This window comes from Narcine bancroftii, chromosome 7 (genome assembly GCF_036971445.1).
Source record: "Narcine bancroftii isolate sNarBan1 chromosome 7, sNarBan1.hap1, whole genome shotgun sequence".
NCBI classification, from domain to species: domain Eukaryota; kingdom Metazoa; phylum Chordata; class Chondrichthyes; order Torpediniformes; family Narcinidae; genus Narcine; species Narcine bancroftii.
In genome coordinates this window covers 53,142,680-53,163,496 of record NC_091475.1, presented here as the reverse complement: position 1 = coordinate 53,163,496, position 20,817 = coordinate 53,142,680, and the positions used below count along the sequence as shown (strand labels likewise).

The 20,817-nt window shown below is 41.7% G+C and overlaps 1 protein-coding gene across 24 annotated transcripts in view; it reads right to left on the bottom strand.

Annotated features, from left to right (window-relative positions):
• Positions 1-20,817, bottom strand: part of dmd (dystrophin) — a 1,604,005-nt gene that overhangs the window by 435,108 nt on the left and 1,148,080 nt on the right. For all 24 annotated transcript variants that reach the window (XR_011341867.1, XM_069890130.1, XM_069890120.1 and 21 more), the window contains 2 exons: positions 14,342-14,506; positions 4,014-4,115 (listed from right to left, as the gene is read on the bottom strand). Coding sequence is in view for 23 of the 24 variants with exons in the window: in XM_069890130.1 (XP_069746231.1) it covers positions 4,014-4,115; positions 14,342-14,506 (267 nt within the window). In the remaining variant the exon portion in view is untranslated. The remainder of the gene's footprint in view (positions 1-4,013; positions 4,116-14,341; positions 14,507-20,817) is intronic.

Sequence of the window (20,817 nt, the reverse complement as noted above, 5' to 3'; positions counted from 1 at the left end):
GGTCTCAATATCAGATTATGTCTTCTGAGATTTCAAAATAGACCACCGCAAAGAGACAAAGTTCATTTAAAGAGCAACTTCCAAATTTCCAGAATATCTCAATGTGCTTCATTTGCCAAGAAGCAAACTTGAAGAGCAATCATTATTGCAACAAAATATCACATGGCAAATGATCTATGCACATTAATGGTCCTAAAGCAGCAGAGGTAATTAATCAGATATTTCTTTATGCATCACACAAGGAGCTGGTTCTGGAATTGAGACCCATGCTGCCCAATTACACCCAATTAACCTACAACCTCGTACCTTTTAGTGCTGCAAGAGGCATAAATGATGGCTACTGTTGAAGAAGAGCAGAAAAGCAAATTATTTGAACTTTCTAAAGAGAAATATACTGACATAATTACTTCAATACTATTGAAATCACTGTTTGTTATAAGTGAATTAGATAATAATTGAAAGAGAGTAAAATTGCTTAAGATCCAATGACAGATTTTAGTTATAAATGATACATGTTAAGAATGACAGATGGCCTTGAATCATCATTCTGCAAAATATATAAATGTGCTTCCTTGGGTAATGATTCCATATTGTCACCAAGTCTTTCGAACTGCGTAGAAAGCAGTATGCAACAGATTTATCAGAGCCATTTATTGCTTTACTAATTAATTCAACCTTTTTTTTCCATCAAGCATTGTTGTTTTGCTCATTGGAATGAAGAATTCTTGCATCAACTGATCATAATTAGTTGCTTCTTCAAACCTCTAGGCTGATCATGAATTTAAAAATGCATCAAACACTATGCTATAAAATGTTATTTCCTCAATTAGTGCATTAATTTATGTAGATGAAATGTTCTGAATGTTTTAATAACTGACACACATATATGTTTAATATCAGACTATTCATTGAGCTGTTGCATTTGGGAGATTGTTGTGAACCAAAGGGATGCTGCAATTTATAGATTACAAGAGTGAATGCATTTCATTTGGAAATGTGCAGTTCTCAGATCCTAAAAAAATTATATAAGAATCAAACTTTTCTTACCATGTTGAAATCATGGCAAAGAAAGAAGGAAAATTTGCAGCCTTCATAATCAGAAAAGCAACTGAGCATCTTAAATCTGCATATAACTAAGATGTGTTTTGCACTATTCAAGGAATTCCACTTCTGCCACTTGATCTACTGAGGGAATCCTCTGTCTTCATATCCTTTGATCTTCAAGGATTGGGAAATGAAATTCAGATCCTTCTCCCATCACCTCTTCTCAACCATGCCCAATAACTGTGCATTTCTTCTTTGTTCCAGGAGAATTTGTCGAGAAGTCACTTGTTAATCCTTAACCTGTTTCAGATTGAGCAGCAGGTTCCCTCGCACACAACATGTTTCCTGTAACATAACCTGAGGGGCTATTCTGAAACCTCATTCTCATGGGCTTCAGGAAAAAAAGTCATCTGCGTCCTCCCAATGACCACACCATTTAAATTAATCTGGATGTCACTTGGTCCTAAGTGCAATGAGTGAATATAACTTTCCTTTCAGAAAATGGATGTATCACATGGCATGATCTTTGAAGGCTGTTTTGCCTAGCTACTGAGGTTTGGAGTGAAATTATAATCTTAACAAAAGAAGCATTGTTTTAAGCTCTATTTATTTGCTGATAAAGGCGGGAATTCAAAAGAAGCTTCATTGATAAGATGATCATGGGTCCTGCTTGAGGAAACAACAAGACTGCGAACTGACATGAAGAAAGTTGACCACAGGGTTCGACAGCATTCAGACAGGGCAGGAGAAGTGTTAGGTATGTCAATGAGCTTGAGAATTAAAATAATACATGAGAAGGGTTTGCTGGTGGAGATATTGGTGAGTCCACTGCTGCCATGAATTTTAGAGATGCCATGTGAAAATCTTGAATAGATGTTCCAACTCGACACCAAAGGTTTTTCAAAAATTACAAGTTTTCAAATGTATCCAAGGGTCAGATAAAATGGCTGAAGGCATTCGCAAATACACAGGTCCAATTTACAAAGAAGCTTAATTGGAATATTGCAGAGAACAAATGAGAGAATTCAGGCAAAGCTAATGTGGCGAGAGGTTCACATTCAAGACCACTAGTAGCTTGGCCACTATCATGGAAAACAGTTTTCACCTGGGGTATGATTCCAAAGTATACGCTCACCAAAATAGCATTGGTCACGCACTTCAAGTGGGTTCGGCGAGAAACGAAAATGTCACCTGAGTGCAAAAGGCTACTATTACAATGTGGAAGAGGGTTTCTCTAAGTTGTGGAGAATGTAACCAGTTTGGTCTCGGAGATGTAGATGAGAACTTAACAGTGATCATGGGAGTAAACTGGATGGAACAATTCAAATTAAGGGTCATTATTTCGAAAGGATCAGTGTATTGGGTGCTGAGGAGATCAGAAAGTCATTCACATTTGATGGTATATTTACCCTGCCGCAGTTTCTTTGTCAGGTGGACTGTTAACAATCACGAACCGAGTTGGATTGCAGACTGCAGCTTGGACAGCTATGTCAATGGTAGTCCAATGGTTAAATGGGACAGCAAAATATAGGACAACCAGGGTCAATGCAGGCAGCTCCATCCATGACAGCAGGTGATGATAGCTGAGGTGCAGGTCGCGATGCATTGGCAACAACGTAGAAGGAATCCTGCACTGTCTGTAAGGAGTTGGTACGTTCTCTCCATGTCTGCGTGTGTTTTCTCTGGGAGCTCTGGTTTTGGGGGTGTAGTTTAATGGGGTGTAAATTGGGCGACACAGACTCGTGGGCCAAAATGGCCTGTTATTGTCCTGCATGTCTAAATTTTAAAAATTAAATTTAAAGACAGGCATCACTAAGGCATAAGATCAAGAAACAAGTATCGCAGAACAAGGCAACAAGCTGGTCACAGAGTTTAGGTGGGTGGAGTGAGTTGTCTCAGAGGAAAGATGCTCCGTCCAGTTTTTGTGACTGACAGTCCTTCATCAGCATCCAAGTCAAAGGTATGACTTTTCCATCGACCTCGTATTTTCTAAGCAATGGGACTGTTCACAAGCCTTGAGGGCAGATAATTCTTGGTAAAAATCTATAATCCTTTTGAACAGCAGGAGAGGGCCAGTTCACAGAATACAAGTTAAACAGCTGTGATACTACAAGAGTTCACAAACTAGATGAGAGCAACAAGCTCAGCATGAAATGCTGCAATGAGCTGGCAGAGTTGGTACTGAGAAGATCTCAGTGTCGACAAGAACCTTGTTATTTACAGAACTGATGAATGGGTTACAGTGTGATAATAAGGAGGATCCTCTGAGGGATGGTCCATCTGCCATGGACTTACTGAAATCAATCCCACACATTATTGGCAGAATAAGATAGGATAGATGAAAAACAATCAAGTGTGAGTCGAAACCCTTGGAGCTGATACAAAAAAATGGCAGAGGAAGCAGGATAAAGACTGACAGAGAGAGACTGGGGTGGGGGGGGGGAGAGAGAGAGAGAGAGAGAGAGAGAGAGAGAGAGAGAGAGAGAGAGAGAGAGAGAGAGAGAGAGCCTAATATCTCCAAAAGCTTAGAGTAGGTCAAAATGTGAGGCAGTATGGAAGGCAAAGAATGGAGAGGTTTTGTAATGAAATTATTTTAAAATTGTTATCATTGAGTTCATGGCTCCCAGTTGTGTGTCAGATTTCATTAATAATTGTTAGTGCTGGAGTTACAGACATGTGGTGTTTAACTGTGTTATCTTTTATTTAGAGAGTTTAATGGAAGTGACACCAGAAAGATTGTCTTTCAAAATTGGTCATGCAAATTATTTAAAGTAATATTACTCAGGTCGAGAATTGAAGAAAGAATTTGTACTAAAATTTACCTTCATCTTTACTTCCATATCATTTTTAGAATTCTGGTGTAATGGATCAATATTATTTCAATTGGTAAAATCTTGGCATTAAAGTTAAACAAATAATTTGAAAAAATGTAATGTTTCAAATACATAACCAAATATCTAAGAGGCTACCTTTAATGGTTGAGAAATCTGTTTATCCTGGTAGAAATGCTGTGCCTTGGAAAAGATGTCTTCCACATCAGGTTGTTTGGCTCGGACTCTTTCTTCTGTCTCCTTAAACCAGAAATAGATAAAAAATATTCATCATTATGAAATGATCAATAAAGCCATACTTCGGTGTTCATTGCTTTACAGATCATTGCAGTCATTCCAATCTGATTATGTTCCAAGTACCTCGTCATGCTGCCTTACTAATCATGGTATGTCAGAGTTCCTTAAATATATATCTTTGTGCAGTCAATAAAATTTGCAATTTTAAGGTGGATTCTTCTTTCTTATAACCTTTCAGCAGCCGAAAACATGGACACAATTTAAACAAAAACACCTGAAGATGCTGGGGTCGAGTACTATCTTAAAAAATGCTGGAGAAACTCAGTAGGTACCACAGCATTGACAGGAGAAAGCCAATCAATAATCGTTTTTACACAGCCGCTGGGTAACGGGAAATTTTCGCAAAATTCCTGCAATACAGGCTGTGTAAAAAATTCAGCACACAAATGAGTGACTCATTCTTGTTCCGAAAGTTTTCCCTGTCGCAGCCTAGACATTTTTGCCATCTGCCTGCAGTCTTAACTGAATTGCAGGAGGTCCGTAACAATGGGTTAATGAATAGGACGAACATGATGAAGTGCGATGACAAGTTCAACTCGCGACTTTGCAATGCGGGAGATTTAACTGTGAAGCAAGGGGACATTTACTCACCAGCAGCTGTCAACCACTATGTGGAATCATTGGGGTGATGCTGGGATTTACAGGATCTATGGATCTGGAGCCATCTTTGCTCTTCTGTCTTGGGGCTTTTTCAGGTGCAGGTAAATGACATCACTGACGACATCGACGCAGTGATGCCGTGAATTGTATGTACATCATATATCACAGTTGATGTTGACTCACGTTCAGCCTACTTAAGTACCGCACCTACGGTACTCTAAATACGCAGTGATATCCATACACAGGTCGTTCTGTGTGAACAGCCATTCCGGAAGGTAAGTGTGAAAATTAACAATGCAAAAATAACATTCTTTATGTGTAAAACCATAAATGTTTTGGGCCAGAGCCCTTCATTAGGAATCTAAAAAAATAGGTAGATGTCTGATTAAAAAGGTGGGGGGGGGGCGGGGGGAAGAGGTGGAGAGGACAGGAGCAAGGGGAGGAGCACAGGCTAACAGGTAAAAGGAAATGGTTGGATTCTGGTGAGAGGGTAGAAAAGAAAGAAACTCAGAAGTAATATGGGGAGAGAGCAGAGGATTAAAATGGGCAGCTATCTGATTGGAACAGGAAGGGAAGGAGGTGGGGAGTTGGAGGAAAGAGGACAGAGAGTGGGGTAAGAACGAGACCGAGGAAGAGGGTTAATGGAAATTGGAGAAGTTGATATTGACGACGTCTGGTTGGAGGCTGCCGAGATGGAACTTAAGCTGCTGTTCCACCAGCTGGCCTCAACTTGGCAGTAAATAAAGTTATGGACATTGCAGAGGTGGTGTGCAGTTAAAATGGTTGGCCACTGAGAGGTCTTCGCTGTTGCAGCTGACAGAGTAATGGTAGGCAACAGAACAATCTTCCAGTTGGCATTCTCACCCTCAAAGTTCCAATAGAAAAGGTCTGAAACAGTGACTGCTTTTTCCTTCCTTTTGCTGCTGGATGACTTTGAGTTTCTCCAGCACTTCTGTGCACTTTCTGTTACTCAAGCCCAGTAAATGGACGAGATGCTTTCGAGAATATGTTAGTCACCCTGATCAAAATGTATAATTGGTGACCCATCTATAAATCTAATTCTTACCCAAGTTTCTGTTTCAGTGAAATTTGCTGGGAGACCGTTACAACTCACCATTTTGATAAGTAATGGAATTAAATTCTATTCATTTTGATTTTCAATTGAAATCTTTGAACGTTAAATCCATAACCATTCACATCATCTCATATTATTGAATGAAACAATCTGTCGGTATCAATATTTGCCAAGTTACAAAGGGCTTGTGACTTGGCTGATTTATTTATTCAAGTCTCCTATGATTTATTAAAAAATGCTGGCATCAATGTTAGCTCGCTCACAGTGTTCACAGGCAGAGAATAGTAGCAAGATATTGAAGGCATAAAATGTTTGAGCCAGGTGACAGCCTGATTGTTGCCTTTGGAAGTGCACTCAGGGAAATTAGATACATGGTCCTTCACCAAGTGATAATTCCTTGACCTTCCACAAGTCAGTCACATCTTCCTGTCCCCAATTAATTTCAGAGGACAATACCCATTTCCTTCATGGGCAAACTGAAACTAATGGAATGTTCTGAATGTGCGGTGAGGCAAGTACTTTGAATAAGTTCATCCCAACTTATTTCCCAATTCGGGTAAATCGCTTCTTTGTTCAGAAATGATTAGGTGATTTCAACTAATTTTCAGGGATTTTATTTAAGTCATGGCTATTTGATTGGGAAAGGTTAATTTCTATTTATCACAGTTCTGGCTGCCATTTTTTTGGCTGGAATTGTTTTTTTTATATTTAGAGATACCTGAGCCCACGCCACCCAAATATTCCCATATGATCAAATAGCTTTCTAACCCCGTTTGACTTCGGAATATGGGAGGAAACCTATGTGGACAGGGTGAAAATGCACAAACACCTGACAGAGAGCACCAAATTCTTATTTGGATCGCTGGGCACTCCAATCGAATTGTCCTTACTGCTAAATATCGTCCTCGTCAAGGGGTCAGCAGTGGAGAGGGTCAAGAACTTCAAATTCCTGGGTGTCAACATTCTAAGGATCTGTCCTGGAGCCTGCAGGTCGAGGCAATCATAATGGAAATTGGAGAAGTGTAGCCAGTGGCTACATTTTGTGACTGAAGACTCTCAAAATCTTTTGCATTCTGACTAGTTGCATCACTGTGTGTCACGATGGTGCTAACGCTCAGGATAAGAAAAAAACTCCAGAGGGTTGTTAACTTGACCTGGAACATCACGGACACCAGACTTCACTCCATGGATGACATCTACAAGAGAGAGTGTCTTAAGAATGCAGCCTCTCTCCTCAAAGACCCCCACCACCCAGGGCATACTCTTTTCACTCTACTACCATCGGGATAAAAGTTAGGGAACCTGAAGTCAAGCGAACGGTGGCACAAGGACAGCCTCTTCCCCTCTGCCATCAGATTCCTGAATGAATAATGAATCATAGACACTGGCTTTTCAATGGATGGTGCCTGACCTTTTGCATTTACACCATTCCAACAGAAACATATTTGAAAAACCTTCTCCAAATGGCTCGGCCAAACTAATTTCTTTCAGAGGACTGACCTGAGGAATAAGCTGCTGGCCAATGCTGAATCAGATGGTTCATATGAGAACAAATGAAAGAGGGTCAAGTGGAGGCCATGTGGACTCTGAAGTATGCCCCACTCTTCAGTAAGGTCTGCTCCTGGCCTCCATGTTCAGGTCAGTTTCCCATGATTCCACTTCAATCAAAATCTGTCCAACTACATCTTAAATCTGCTCAGTAATGCAGCCTCTATGAGTGGGAGGTTTGCAAAGATTTACCACCCTTCGAGAGCAGAGGTCCATCTTCTTTGATTGACCCAGGTGACTCCCCCTGTTCTTGATTGCAGGGGGAAAACATTCCAGCATCATTCATGTTCACACCACCTTAGAATCCTGCATGTTTCAACGAAGTCACACAGCAAAGTTCTAAGTTTCAATGAGAATTGGCCCAACTGCGCAAAATTCTCCAAGCTGCCTTGCATGCAATTCCTCCTTAACTTAAGAAATCCCTACCTCAGAATCCGAGTCAACTGAAAATGCAGTTCTCACTTCACATACTCTCCATCACAAAGATGTCCTTTAGGATCATTGAGCCCGCAGCAAACCCCTCGTTCCTTTCTAGCCTAAAAGCTCATTGATGCTTTTGTCACTTTAAGGTTCTGTATCAGCTCATTCAAAGTTTATTTGTCCAAGTTTTACCTGGGAACTCCTTTCCTACAATCCCTTGCAAGGATTTCTCTTCCTGCCAATGGTGCTCAGACATTTCTTGCCAATCTCAGCAATTCATTCCATTAATGGAAACTGAATGAAGGTTGGAGACAGTCATGATGTAACACAAATATTCAATACTCCCAGTTAAGGATGAATGCGTTACTCTACTTTTCAAGATGTCACTTTAAAACTCTCCTTCACATTTAACCTCTGGTTGATCCCACTGAGTGCTCTTCAATTTTAATTAATCTCTGTCTTGGAATATTTCAATGAAGCTCAATATAGATATATATTATTGTTTTTTTTTCAAAATACATCAAAAGTGAACGATAATTACTGACACACATTATCAAGATTAAGGATGTTTGCAGAAATTGATCAAGTCAGATTTTAAGAGAATTCACAGTTAATTGGTTGAAAACAACAGTGTTCCATTCAGGGCACAAATCATCCAGGTGTCCACACTTATGTGCTGGCAAAGCAGATGTTTCCACAGCGATTGCAGGCTTAGAGCATCAACAAACAGACAGACAGAATGCACCTCTGTTGCAAAAATAAGACAAAAAAGTTTAGAACTGAACAGCAACGGAAACTCAAAAAGTCTCTTGTGGCATAAGAAAAAGGAAATTATTTTCAGCAACAATATTAGCAGGGAAATGGAGCTTGAAGCCAACACAGAGTTTATGAGCGCATACATCCACACATTGCCAAGTCATGATTTAGTTCTTTCTTTGCAGGTAGTGGCAGAGGGAATGAAGAGTCAACCACTTGAACAGAAAAATAATGGAGAGTTTTGAAAAGCATTGTCTTTCTTTTCATACTTTTGGGATCTTTCATTTATCTGTTGTCAGATAACCGTTCTATGGCACGATTAACATAACGCTTAGCGCAACGCTGTTACAGTGCCAGTGACCGAAGTTTGAATCCGACGCTGTCTGTAAGGAGTTTGTACGTTCTCCCCATATCTCCATGAGTTTCCTCTGGGCACTCCCGTTTCCTCCCACCATTCAAAAATGTACCGGGGCTGTAGGTTAATTTGGTGGCTTGGGTTTGTGGGTTGAAAGGGCCTGTTACCATGCTGTATTTATTTATTACAGGCAAACATTTGAGCTCAGAAACAGCAGAAGCAATTCCGAATTCCACTGGATAGGCAACAGCTATTTAGAAAAAACACCTTTCACATCCAAAGGATGTTCCAGAAGATTTTTACAGTTAATGAATTGCTTCTGTTTTCATTGGAAGTGAAGTCATTTTGTTCTGTGGATATGTGCGACAAGCAATTTGTCACACAGCAAGGTTCCACAAACAGCAGTGAAATAAATGACTGGTTTGTCAACATGTGATGTCAGCACAAATTCCTTTTATTTGAATGGTACCATAGGATCGTTTATATTGGTCTAACTATGCAAACCAATTTGCCATACAAACATGAAACTTTTGACAATATCATACCTCTGCAGTTCAAATGTGCATGGAGTTGGAAAGAAACAATGGAAAGACCTTGTTACATGAATGCTTATTCTAGGTTTAAATTACTCTTTGGAGGAGATGGGTTATTCAACACAAAATATACGTGTCCTTCATCTATAAGAGACTAATTCCCTTTCATGGTTTCACTTAAATGCTGCACGTGGACCAAATCCTTCTTAAGCCCTCAGAGCACAGATTCATGAACTACCGTAAATATTTGTGTATAATGCGACCCTTCCCCCATTTTTGAGGGGGAAAATGGAGAAAAATTTGACCCTGTGTATAATACGACCCCCTTCTCCTTGCCCACCCGAGTCGCGCTGGCATCTCTCTCCCCCCCTCACCCGCCTGATATGGGCTGGCATCTCTCTTCCCCCCTCACCTGCCCGATTCACGCTGCCGTCTCTCTCCCCACCTGCCCAACATAGTCGCGCTGCCGTCAATGTAGGCGGCTGCTGATAATCTTACTTCTCGTTAAACCTGGCAGAAAATATCGTTAATAACCTTGTATATAATGCGACCCCCCCCCCTCCCTACTTTGAGCTCGAATTTTGGTACAAAATCTTTTGATTTATAGATGACTATTTACGGTAATTGAATTTTCAGTTGGGTGCCATTTCTGTCCATTTTTCTGGTTGCTACTAAAGCGTGCAGATAAACATTTCCAATGAAATAAAAGTGAAGAAAGTTCAACACAGTGAAAATGTTATTGCTGGAGAACAGTCACTGCACCAATTGGCTTTGGAGCTAATCAGCTGGGCAATTTTGTTTCCAGTTATTATGCACTCATCAACATATGTGGGACAAACCAAGCTTACCTGTACATCTGCCAGAGCTTAATACAGACATGTTATCCCATCTCTTTGCTTTCAAATGAATTTATGATGTTATATGCCACAAGGAGACAGTATTGTTCATATGACAGTAAAGTGGTACCTCAAAATCACTTGAGACCTGTTAACGGCACAGGTTCAAGTGAGATGGTGATAGGAATTTGCTCGTTTCTTTTGTTCAGATATTACGTCTTCTTCAACTGCTGCAACAAATCTCAGAATTTTGCTTCTGGTATATGGATAACACATTCTAAAGAAGCATGTTCTCAAGATGGATATCGGGACAATGCAAAAGCAGATACAGGCAAGTTGTTAGAAATCTCCTGTGGGGATTTACAGCCTCCCTCTGTGGACATGCACCCCTGGTTTAAATGACAGGCAGCTGGGCCCTGAAGTCCAAAAGTAACTGTGCAAAGGCATGATGACAGGACGAGTGGGGCAAGAGTATCTCCATGTGGTGATGTGACAGATGAGAGAAAAGGAGGTCACCATTTAGTGCAAATTAATTGTCACACAATGAAGCATTCCATATTTTCCCAGGCCTCACTGATTAATGAGCCCATTTATTCCTTCACACTATGGTTGAAGGTCGTCTCTGCATGTTTCAAAATTCTGAAGGTCACATGGCTTTTGATGTGAGCTCATGTCAAAAGCAATATCACCTTTTGTTTCTTTAGCTGACAATTCCCTTGGCAATCACGAAGCAAGTCAGTGCAACCTTAAATTAAACAAGCCTCGGACATAAGCTACCTGACATATTGATGTAGCATTCACCCAACCTCAATACAGAGGGGAGAATTTTAGCAAGTCATGACAGAGTTCTTGACTTTGGGCATGTGGTCATGTTGTGCCAATATTCTGATAACTCACCATGCCAAGAAGACCAATGGGAGGTTCTGACTGCATCTTGAACTGCTGCTCCTTAGATGCTGCCTTACCACTGAGTAAGTCCAGGACCTATTGATTTTTATACCAACTGAGAGGCTGCAGCAAAGAAGACTTCCATTGCATCTATACATTGGACTAATGTAGATGACAATCAACTCTCATTCATTGATTGCTGATTTTCTGAATTTTATATGCACATTCATATTTTTAGTGTGTCAAGACCACTTTGTACACAGGTTCCATACAGGTCTCCTCAAGGTAAAGTTGTAGTCGGTGAAAATAATGGTTCTCCATCATGCTCAGATGCCATGGATCCCTTAAATACTATAAAGCAATGTTAATTTAAGAGTATGTTCCTTCTGCAGAGTAAAACATGTTTGTGAATACGGAAAGCTCTGTGGAATTCTCAATCACTCCTGAACCAAATGACCATGACTGTGCAAGTTTACAATTGCACTTTAAAATTATCTATCAATGACCAAGCAGTATTTCAAAGGTCTATTACATTTTATATGTTTCAGGTATTAACAAGTAGATAGTAGTGTAGTGGATACTTAATTAACTTGTAAAATCTTTTATCAACATCAGAGAATTGTGGACAATATATATCACATTAAAAACACGGTGCCTGCAGACTTTCATGTTTTACTCCTACTAAACTGTACCATGGACTGCTTATGCACTCATCTACAGAAGGCTGTTACAAATTAGGCTTTTGCTGAATTTTTGATGCAACATTTTAAAACTAATCGCATTATCTCAGAGCTTCTGCATCTTCCTCTATTTCAGATGCTAGTTGAATCTTTCCTCCAAAGATTTCACGACTCCTATCTTCACTGATCCCTGCCACAAGCATCCCCAGCTTCTCTTGATCAAGATGTTTCTTCTGACCCATTTCTCTTTGACAATCTTAGTCAATGGTTCCATATCACACACCTTCTCATGTGGAGCGGATATACACATTGAAACTGAAAAGGCTACCCAATGTACACCTTTGACGTTGAAATGAATGAAACTGAGCACGAGGCAGTTGAAATATATACTGGCTGTTTAAAGCTTGCAAAGAGCAATTTCTTCCTGTCTGTTCACCCTATCATAACTTGGAACATGTGTTTACCTGTCTATCATGAGACCAAAGACAGCAGTTATAGAAGGGATGAAGGCAATATTTACTTCCACTATCGATTTTAACTGAAAACAGGATAGCATTATCTCCCAAAATGCATTGACCTGAACGTAAACCTGTAAAGAGTGGTAGGGTTAGCCGAACAACCCAGCAACCTGGATTGGATTTGGGCACTATCAGCTGGCAGCTTGCACGTTCTCCCTGTGGCCTGAGTGCGGTTTCTCTGGGTGCTGTAGTTTCCTCCCACCCTCCAAAATGTACAGGGTTGGTAAATGCAAGTAATTGGGCAGCATGGGTTTCACCAGCTGGAAGAGCCTCCCTGAAGCTGAATTGGCAGAAATAGGAAGTGTTGATTCCCAAAAACATTTCAATGCAGCAGCAATCTTCTACTTTAAATCACGCTTTGGTAGCTCCTGATGATCTTCTCTTAGATGTTTGGCAATTTCACATTTAGTTGAAGATCTAATTCGACTCTACCCAGTGATATTAATGGTTCCAATTAGCCAAGTGAGTCTTGCTTTTGGCAATGGAGCATCACTGGAGCACTCTCTGGTCTCCTTCATCAATTCTAAAGTTCTTCTTGACACACTGACACAGAGGGTAGCACAAATAAGAAACATGACAGTCAACTGCACAGCTGTTTCGACCAGCCAACATCACAGAAGATCCTTGTCTCCCTTGATGTGAGTTAATCTCGCTGTTACCGTCAGGCAGCAGGTACAGAAGCCGGTCTCTCTGAATTCAACAACAGTCCTTTGCCAACAGCTATCAGGATCTTTAACCTCCCCATATGACTCTTACCACAGCACCACTTAAAAGAGAACCATTTGTCTGCACTGTTGAAACAGCACTTTATTTTTGTCTTGCCCAACCATTTAGCCTTCAACATCTTTTCTCCTCTCTCATATCACATTGCGTTAATTAAATTTATGCTTGTTGGCTAGATGACCTACCTTATTTAAATGGAAGGATTCTAACCCACCTAACTTTGACTCAATGATTCTCTCAAATTATGTCATGTTTAAGTTTAGAGAAAGTTAGGAATCGTACATTTGATCCTTCTGTTAAATTTGAAGAAACCTTTCATACATTTTTTCCTCATGACTTAGTGAGTATAATTATTTTCACGTCTGGATTATATTTAATTTTTTTCTTTTTTCTTTGTTGGTGATGACTAGACGATTAATTTTTATTCATAAATTCTCAGGTTAGGCTGCCCAGTCTTTTTTTCCTTAGATTACGTGGTGTTTTAGGTATTTTTTTTTGAAGATATTAGTTTGAGGAGATGAGAGCATATTCGTTAATTGTGGTGTAATGCACTATGTTAGATCATATGATGTCATATAGTGATATTTTTCCCCTTCTCGATTATATACTTATATTCTTCCCATGTACTGTTTACATATGATTAATAAAAAGAAATTTATGCTGAATGTTTGCATGTGTTTTGCATACCTGCAAGCAGGAATTTCAGTGCGTCTGTACATTGTACTTACCTTGTGTATATGACAATAAACTCTTTTTGTAGTGAACTGCAGCTGAAATGTTCTGGAAAACAAGACTTGGACAACCTGCTGCGTGCTGAGTGGCGAAGAAGGACAGAAGCCCTCTCATCCCCACGTGTATCAATAACTAATTCAGAAAATAAATATTGGGATGACCTGAGAAACTGAATGAAACGCATGCCCGCAGTGATTCGTTTCTTTCAACATGTTTCACATATTTCAGTCGGGGACTTGAAGAATTTAAGATCTGAAAGAGTGTCAGATTTATATACCTGGATGAAATTGGACCTTGGAGCCATTTCTAGGATGCCAAGCTGAGGTTTAAAATGATGGGACAATAGCCTGTATTTCAAGAGTCCCCCAAAATCCTGACACATTGCAGATTTCGCTGGAACTCAGCATTATGAACTTTTACCTCTGTTGAGGACACTTTGGACTGAGAAATTGAATTGATACAATTCCACAACACTAACACTAATAACTGAACAAAAATATCTTACCTGAAGATTAAAAATTCCTGGTAATGGTGCTTGCGTGTATGATTCCAACTGCTGCTTCGTTGTGGAAATCCAGAGAGTCACCAGGCTGAGCTGCTGCTGAAGTCGTGCAAAGTCCTTCAAAGACTCTTCGATTTCTTTTTGTTTCTCAGGCAGGTCTTCTGATACCTAAAATAAATAAAGGCATAAAAGAACTGAAGCTGCTTCTTTCCCCCTTGTTGTTTAACGGAACATTTACTTTGCATTTGTATGAGAACTCAAGGACTTTTTGTTGAAAATTTATGTAGCATTGAAATGATCAGTTCTTCCCCATTTCATTTATATGCATGTTCCAGCTTGTATTAATGGGATATTATATCAGCCTGCTTGAGTACAACATATTAATGATAAATCCAGCCATCCTAATCCCTGATGATGAGCCATTTACAGGAGACAATAAATCTAAAACCACAGGAGTAGACCTCAGAAATAACTGTTTCCATGGCAACAGCTGCTGAGGTGCAGCAAGATTTGACAGACTGGTGATGTTTAACTGGCTGAATGCTGATGAGATTTAGCACTTCTGACTGCATTATTTGCCACCCACAGAACCCAGGGCTCCCACTCATCTGCCATGTGTGGCTCTTTTCATCTTGAAGTCTTGCCCATGTAAGTTTGCCCTGGTTGGCTTGCTCAGCAAGAGGCACTTTCATCTGAGTCAAGGTGTCAGAATTTGGGTGAAACACCAAGACTATCATTCCAGCACAGTCATGAAGGAACTACCATTATTGGACTTCACCGAAACCAAGGTGCAGTATGTGGCCTTTAGTGGGAGTAGATTCCAGGGCACTCTGTCGTCAACCATTCTTAGGGATAATTGTCTGGTCAGGCACACCTATTGGGAGGTTGTACCTGTAGTCCCTCCCCACAGGCTCCTGTATAAAGGTAACTGTTCCACAGCCCCCTGCAGCTTGTTGCAGGTCAACCTAACAGTATGGATGTGCTTGTGTTTTTAAGTGAATAAAAGGTTTCTCTACAATACTCTTTCAAGTAATTGATGGTGCATCAATTTTATTCACTTAGTTATTTTTACAATGGAGCAAATCCTCAAGCCAGAAAATCTGGAAATCGTCCCTCAATCACCTGAGGGATCTACCAACTTTGAGCTCTGGCTGTGCTGTTTTGAGGCATTCTGCAGATCTCCTCTGCCATTGTGCGATTGGAGACTGACAAACTGCGAGTGCTGCACTCCTGGGTCGTCACCTTGATGTACTCCATGATCAGGGACGTTACATCATACCAGAAAGCCATGGACATTCTCAAAGGACAGTACCTGTGTAAAAATCTATGTTCACTACACCAGACACCTCTTGGTGACTCAAAAACAAAGACACGAGTCTAACGCTGAATATCTTCAGGCCGTGCGAGCACTTGGCAGGGCCTTTGAATGCAAGGCCACGTCCACCGTGGAGTACACAGAGGACCTGATCCGGGACACCTACGTTCCAGGGATCAGGTCAAACTGCATTTGTCAGAGATTCCTGCAGCAACGGGAGCTCAGTCTGCGGAGAGCAGTTGAAATGGCAGGTATGCTGGAGGTGTTTCTCAAGAACATGGAGGCATATGCGTCTGACAACACGGCCGCCTCTGGTTACCCCGGGTGCTGTCATCCTGGAATGCACCATCACCCCTTGCTTGGCAAAGGACTCGACCCCGGCAGCAGTGCTCCGCGACCACCTCCCGCCATACTTGTCCAGCTCCGGTGGCAACCCATCCATAGACGCGGGGCTAAGAGAGCACCCAAAATGCTACTTCTGTGGCCTGGGCAAGATTCAGAGGAAACTCTGCCCAGCTAAGGATTCAACTTGCTCCTGCTGCAGGAAGAAGAGCCACTAGGCCAAAGTGTGTAATTCCAAACCCCAGAGATGGAGCCTGCCATCTTTGATGACATCTTCGGGACCCAGCAGCACCGTGTGCTGGTCTTAGGGGCTGCCATTTTGGACACCGTCACCGCCCACAACAGTGATGTGCAGTGACCCAACACTGGCCTCCATCATGCTCAACCAGGACAGCCCACATCAACTTGCCAGGTTGACGATGGATATTCAGCTCAACAGCCACTTGAGGAGTTGCTTATTCGACTGTGGAAGCACAGAGCTTCATCGACCTGGACACAGTGTGGTGTTTTTCTCTCACAATACTGCCGATGAACTAGGTCTCCTTGGCATCCAAGTCACACACAGCAGATGTCCGGGGCTTTAACGTAGTGACTCTAACTGCGCGGGGTACTAAATAAAAAGACTTTAGACTAATGGTAATGCCGCAGCTCTGTGCTGCTGTTCAGTTGGGACTGGATTTTCCGTGTCACCTTAAAAGCATGATAATGGAGTTTGATGGGCCCATCCACCACTCACTGTATGTAATCGACAGTTTTCAAATTGGCAACTCACCACACATGACCTGCGGGCTCTCCAAAATTGCCCTCCTCCGTCACTATTCGCCAACCTCACTCCCAACTATCAGCCCGTTGCCACCAAAAGTAGGCGGTATAGTGCTGGGGACAAGGCCTTCATACAGGCAGAGATACAGCGCTTATTCAAAGAGGGGGGTCATTAAAGGCCAGCACCAGCCCCTGGAGAGTGCAGGAAGTGGTAGTACAGAATAGGGAAAAGAATAGAATGGTCATCAACTATGGTCAGACCATCAACAGATACATGCTCCCTTCCACGCATTGGAGACAAAGTTGACCAAATTGCCCAGTATCGGGTCTCTTTGACCTGAAATTGGCAAACCATCAAATCCCCATCTGCCCAGAGACTGCCTCTACCACTTCCTGTGGGTCACGAATGGCGTATCGATCTTCCAGCAGGAGATGGATCAGATGGTTGATCAGTACAAGTTGTGGATACTTTCCGAGTCCTCGATAACATCACCATCAGTGGCCACAACCTGCAGGACCATGACACCAATCTCCAGAAATTTTTCAAAACAGTCAAACTCCTTAACCTCACATATAACAAGGCCAAGTGCATGTTTCGCACAACCCACCTGGCCATCCTTGGCTGTGTCGTGGAGAATAGAGTCATTGGCCCGGACCCTGTCTGCATGTGGCCGCTCCTAGGGCTTCTCCTTCCACACAGCCTCAAGGCCCTGAAGAGGTGCTTTGGGTTCTTTTCTTATTATGCTCAGTGGGTCCCCAATTATGCAGACAAGGCCTGCCCCCTCATCAAATTCACATCTTTCCCCCTGGCAGTGAAGGCCATTGCTGCCTTCAATCACATTAAGGCAGATATTGCTAAGGCCACAATGCATGCTGTGGATGAATCCACCCCATTTCAGGTGGAAAGCAATGCATCAGACTTCGCCCTAACAGCAACTCTTAACCAGCCAGGAAGGCCAGTAGCCTTCTTTTCACGCACCCTACAGGACCCCAAGATTCAGCAATCCTCGGTCGAGTAAGAGGCCCAGACCATTGTCAAGACAGTGCAGCACTGGAGCTATTACCTGGCTGATAAGAGTTTCATCCTGCTGACTGGTCAACGTGCAGTTGCGTTCATGTTTAACAATCAGCAGCGAGGTAAAGGTGGAGAATTGAATTGTCCACCTACAAATACGATATTCTGTACCAGCTGGGAAACTTAATGAGCTGCCAAATGCCCTGTTCCGCAGGACCTGTGCCCGCGCACAGAACGACCGACTGCAAAACCTCCACAGTGATCTCTGCCACCCGGGAGTCACCAGGTTTTTTCACTTTGTCAAAGCAAGCAGCCTGCCATACTCCACTGACGAGATCAGATCCATGGCATCTGAATTGCCAGGTCTGTGCCGGTGCAAGCCACACTTCTACCAGGCAGACAAGGCACAATTAATTAAAGCCATCCTCCCTTTGAGTGACTCAGTGTCAATTTTAAAGGACCCCGACCTCCACTGACCGCAATGTGCATTTTCTGAGCATCATCGATGAATACTCCCGTTTTCCATTTGCCATCCCCTGCTCTGACAATGCTGCTGCCACAGTCATCAAGGCCCTACACAGCCTCTTCACTCTGTTTGGGTTCCCCAGTTATATCCACAGTGACCAGGGAACACCTTTTATGAGTGATGAGCTGCGGCAGTACTTGTTGGCCAGAGGCATCGCCATGAGCAAGACCACGAGTTACAACCCCCGGGCTAATTGCAAGTGGAGAGGGAGAATGCTACTGTTTGGAAGGCAGTCCTTCTAGCATTGCAGTCTAGGGGCCTCTTGGTCTCCCACTGGCAAGAAGTCCTCCTGAAGGCACTCCACACCATCAGGTCCCTGCTATGTACGGCCACATCACATGAACGTATGTTTTCCTTTCCCAGGAAATCTGTGACTGGCACCACACTACTGGCATGGCTGACGTCCCCAGAGCCCGTTCTGCTCCAGAAGCATGTGTCAAAAGGGTTCACCTCTTCCATGCCAACCCCCAAAATGCCTACATGGCACACCTGGACAGAAACAAACACACCGTCTCTGTGAGGGACTAGGCTCCCTCAGTGCCCTGGAGGCCACGACTGTTCCCACCCACACTCCCCTCACTGTGGAACACACACGATGCACTTGACCCCTGGTACCCCAGCTCTGTCCCAAGGGAGGTTACATTGGTGCCACTCATTCAAACTTCTTTCAGCACAATGAAAATCGATGATGTGGTCTTCAGGTCTCTGCTATCCTTTGTGGAATTTACTGTGCACTGATTAGATTTTGTCCCTGTAAACTACTTTACATCATCCAAAAAACTGCTATTTTTTCAGAACCTGATGAGTACCATCAAGAGCACTTTGTCTGCAAAGGTTTCATGTATTCCCCTCAAACCACTGGTGCAGGGGTGAACATGATGGTTCTCCGTACCAGGGAAACAAAAGCAAAACAACTCAGTGCTGGCATCTTCAGAAGCACTCATTAATTTTCAGCAAGGTACATCCAGTCATTATTCATGTGACATTGAAATTAGAGATATGGCAGGATGATTACATTCATCAATAAAAATGTGCATGAAATTGCTTCACATTCACTGAAGAGGGTGCAGATGTTGAAAAGCAGTCATTCCTAGAATTCTTTTAACAATAATTAGTACTTTTTAGAAGATAAATTAACTGTGCTCTCAGGTCCGTGTGAATAAACAAAACAAATGCAGAATGCACAAGGGAAAATTCTGAATGTCACTGAAAATTTAGCTGTCAATACTTCCAGTTGAGAGGAGGAGGCTCACCATGACTGTAGCATTCTCATTCAATGCATGCTCCCTAAATAATGCGTCAAAAATATTAGGAATTAAATAACTTTGTTCATATCTTTGTGATTTCTAAGCATTACTCTAAATCATATGATGGTTTGGAATGATTGTTTAAAAAATTCTGTGACAAAGGAAATTAGAATTTTGATTTCATATTGGTTGAACAGCTCTCATCCAAATCTGTATCTTTTTTTTTAAATTGGCAAATAATATTGGTTCATGCTTGGTTATGGACATAACCTCCTGGGTGGGCATCTACTTCTGTAACTCCCTCTACGGATACTCATTTCATCCCTGTTTGACCTTCCCTAAACCACACCCATCCATCTAGATGCCACTGCTGAAGGCCAACGTAAGTTTGAGCTAAGTTTATTTGTGAGCAATCTGCACATTGCTTCCTTGCCCTCCAGCACATTGATTATCTCTCATCTTCAGTGTTTTACGTTGCATATGCTGGATCTTCGATTATTGGGTTATATCTCACATTTTATTTGGGCTCTCTTCCCAACAGAATTAGGATCCTTTCAATACTGACGCTGTAGTCGAACTGATGCCATACCACATGCTACGTAATCCAAGTTCAAAACAGCTTTGATGAAGGGCTGGCCAGAAACTTTGGTTATATATTTTTACCTTTACTACATAAAGTATACTGTTAGACCTGCCAAATTTCTCCAGCATTGTGTTTTAACTTAAAACAGTCTGCCACAGATTTGATGGTCCTTCTTTATCTCCTGCCATCTGGCCTCAATCAAGTTTCACCCATTATTAAAATATAACCTGTCCATATTCTGTTCCCTTGATTGTTTTCCATACCGTCTTATCATGATTGAAATGGAGCACAGATGATTTCTTCTCACTGCAACATTTCCCAAGCCACCAACAATATGTGCTCCACTGTTTTGAACTTGCACCTCCTTTATTTTCAACCAATTCTCAAATTGCTTTCTTAAATCCCTTTCCATCAGTAGGGTTCTTGAGATTCAGTTCAACCCAGTCTATCAAAATTTTCTTCCTTTAAGGCACATTAATTTACCAGATGAAACCACAAATGTTATTTCACATTCAAATACAAATGCAATCCATTTACGATGCTGAAGAAAAACATTTTTTCCCTCTGAAGACTTAAATATCCTCTTCATTCGTTGATAAAACTTAGTTTTCATTGAAAGTCTAGGAATGTAGAATCTTAAAAAAGTGTACGGAATTTTGTAGGTCCTAACTGTTTTAAATGTTATAAAA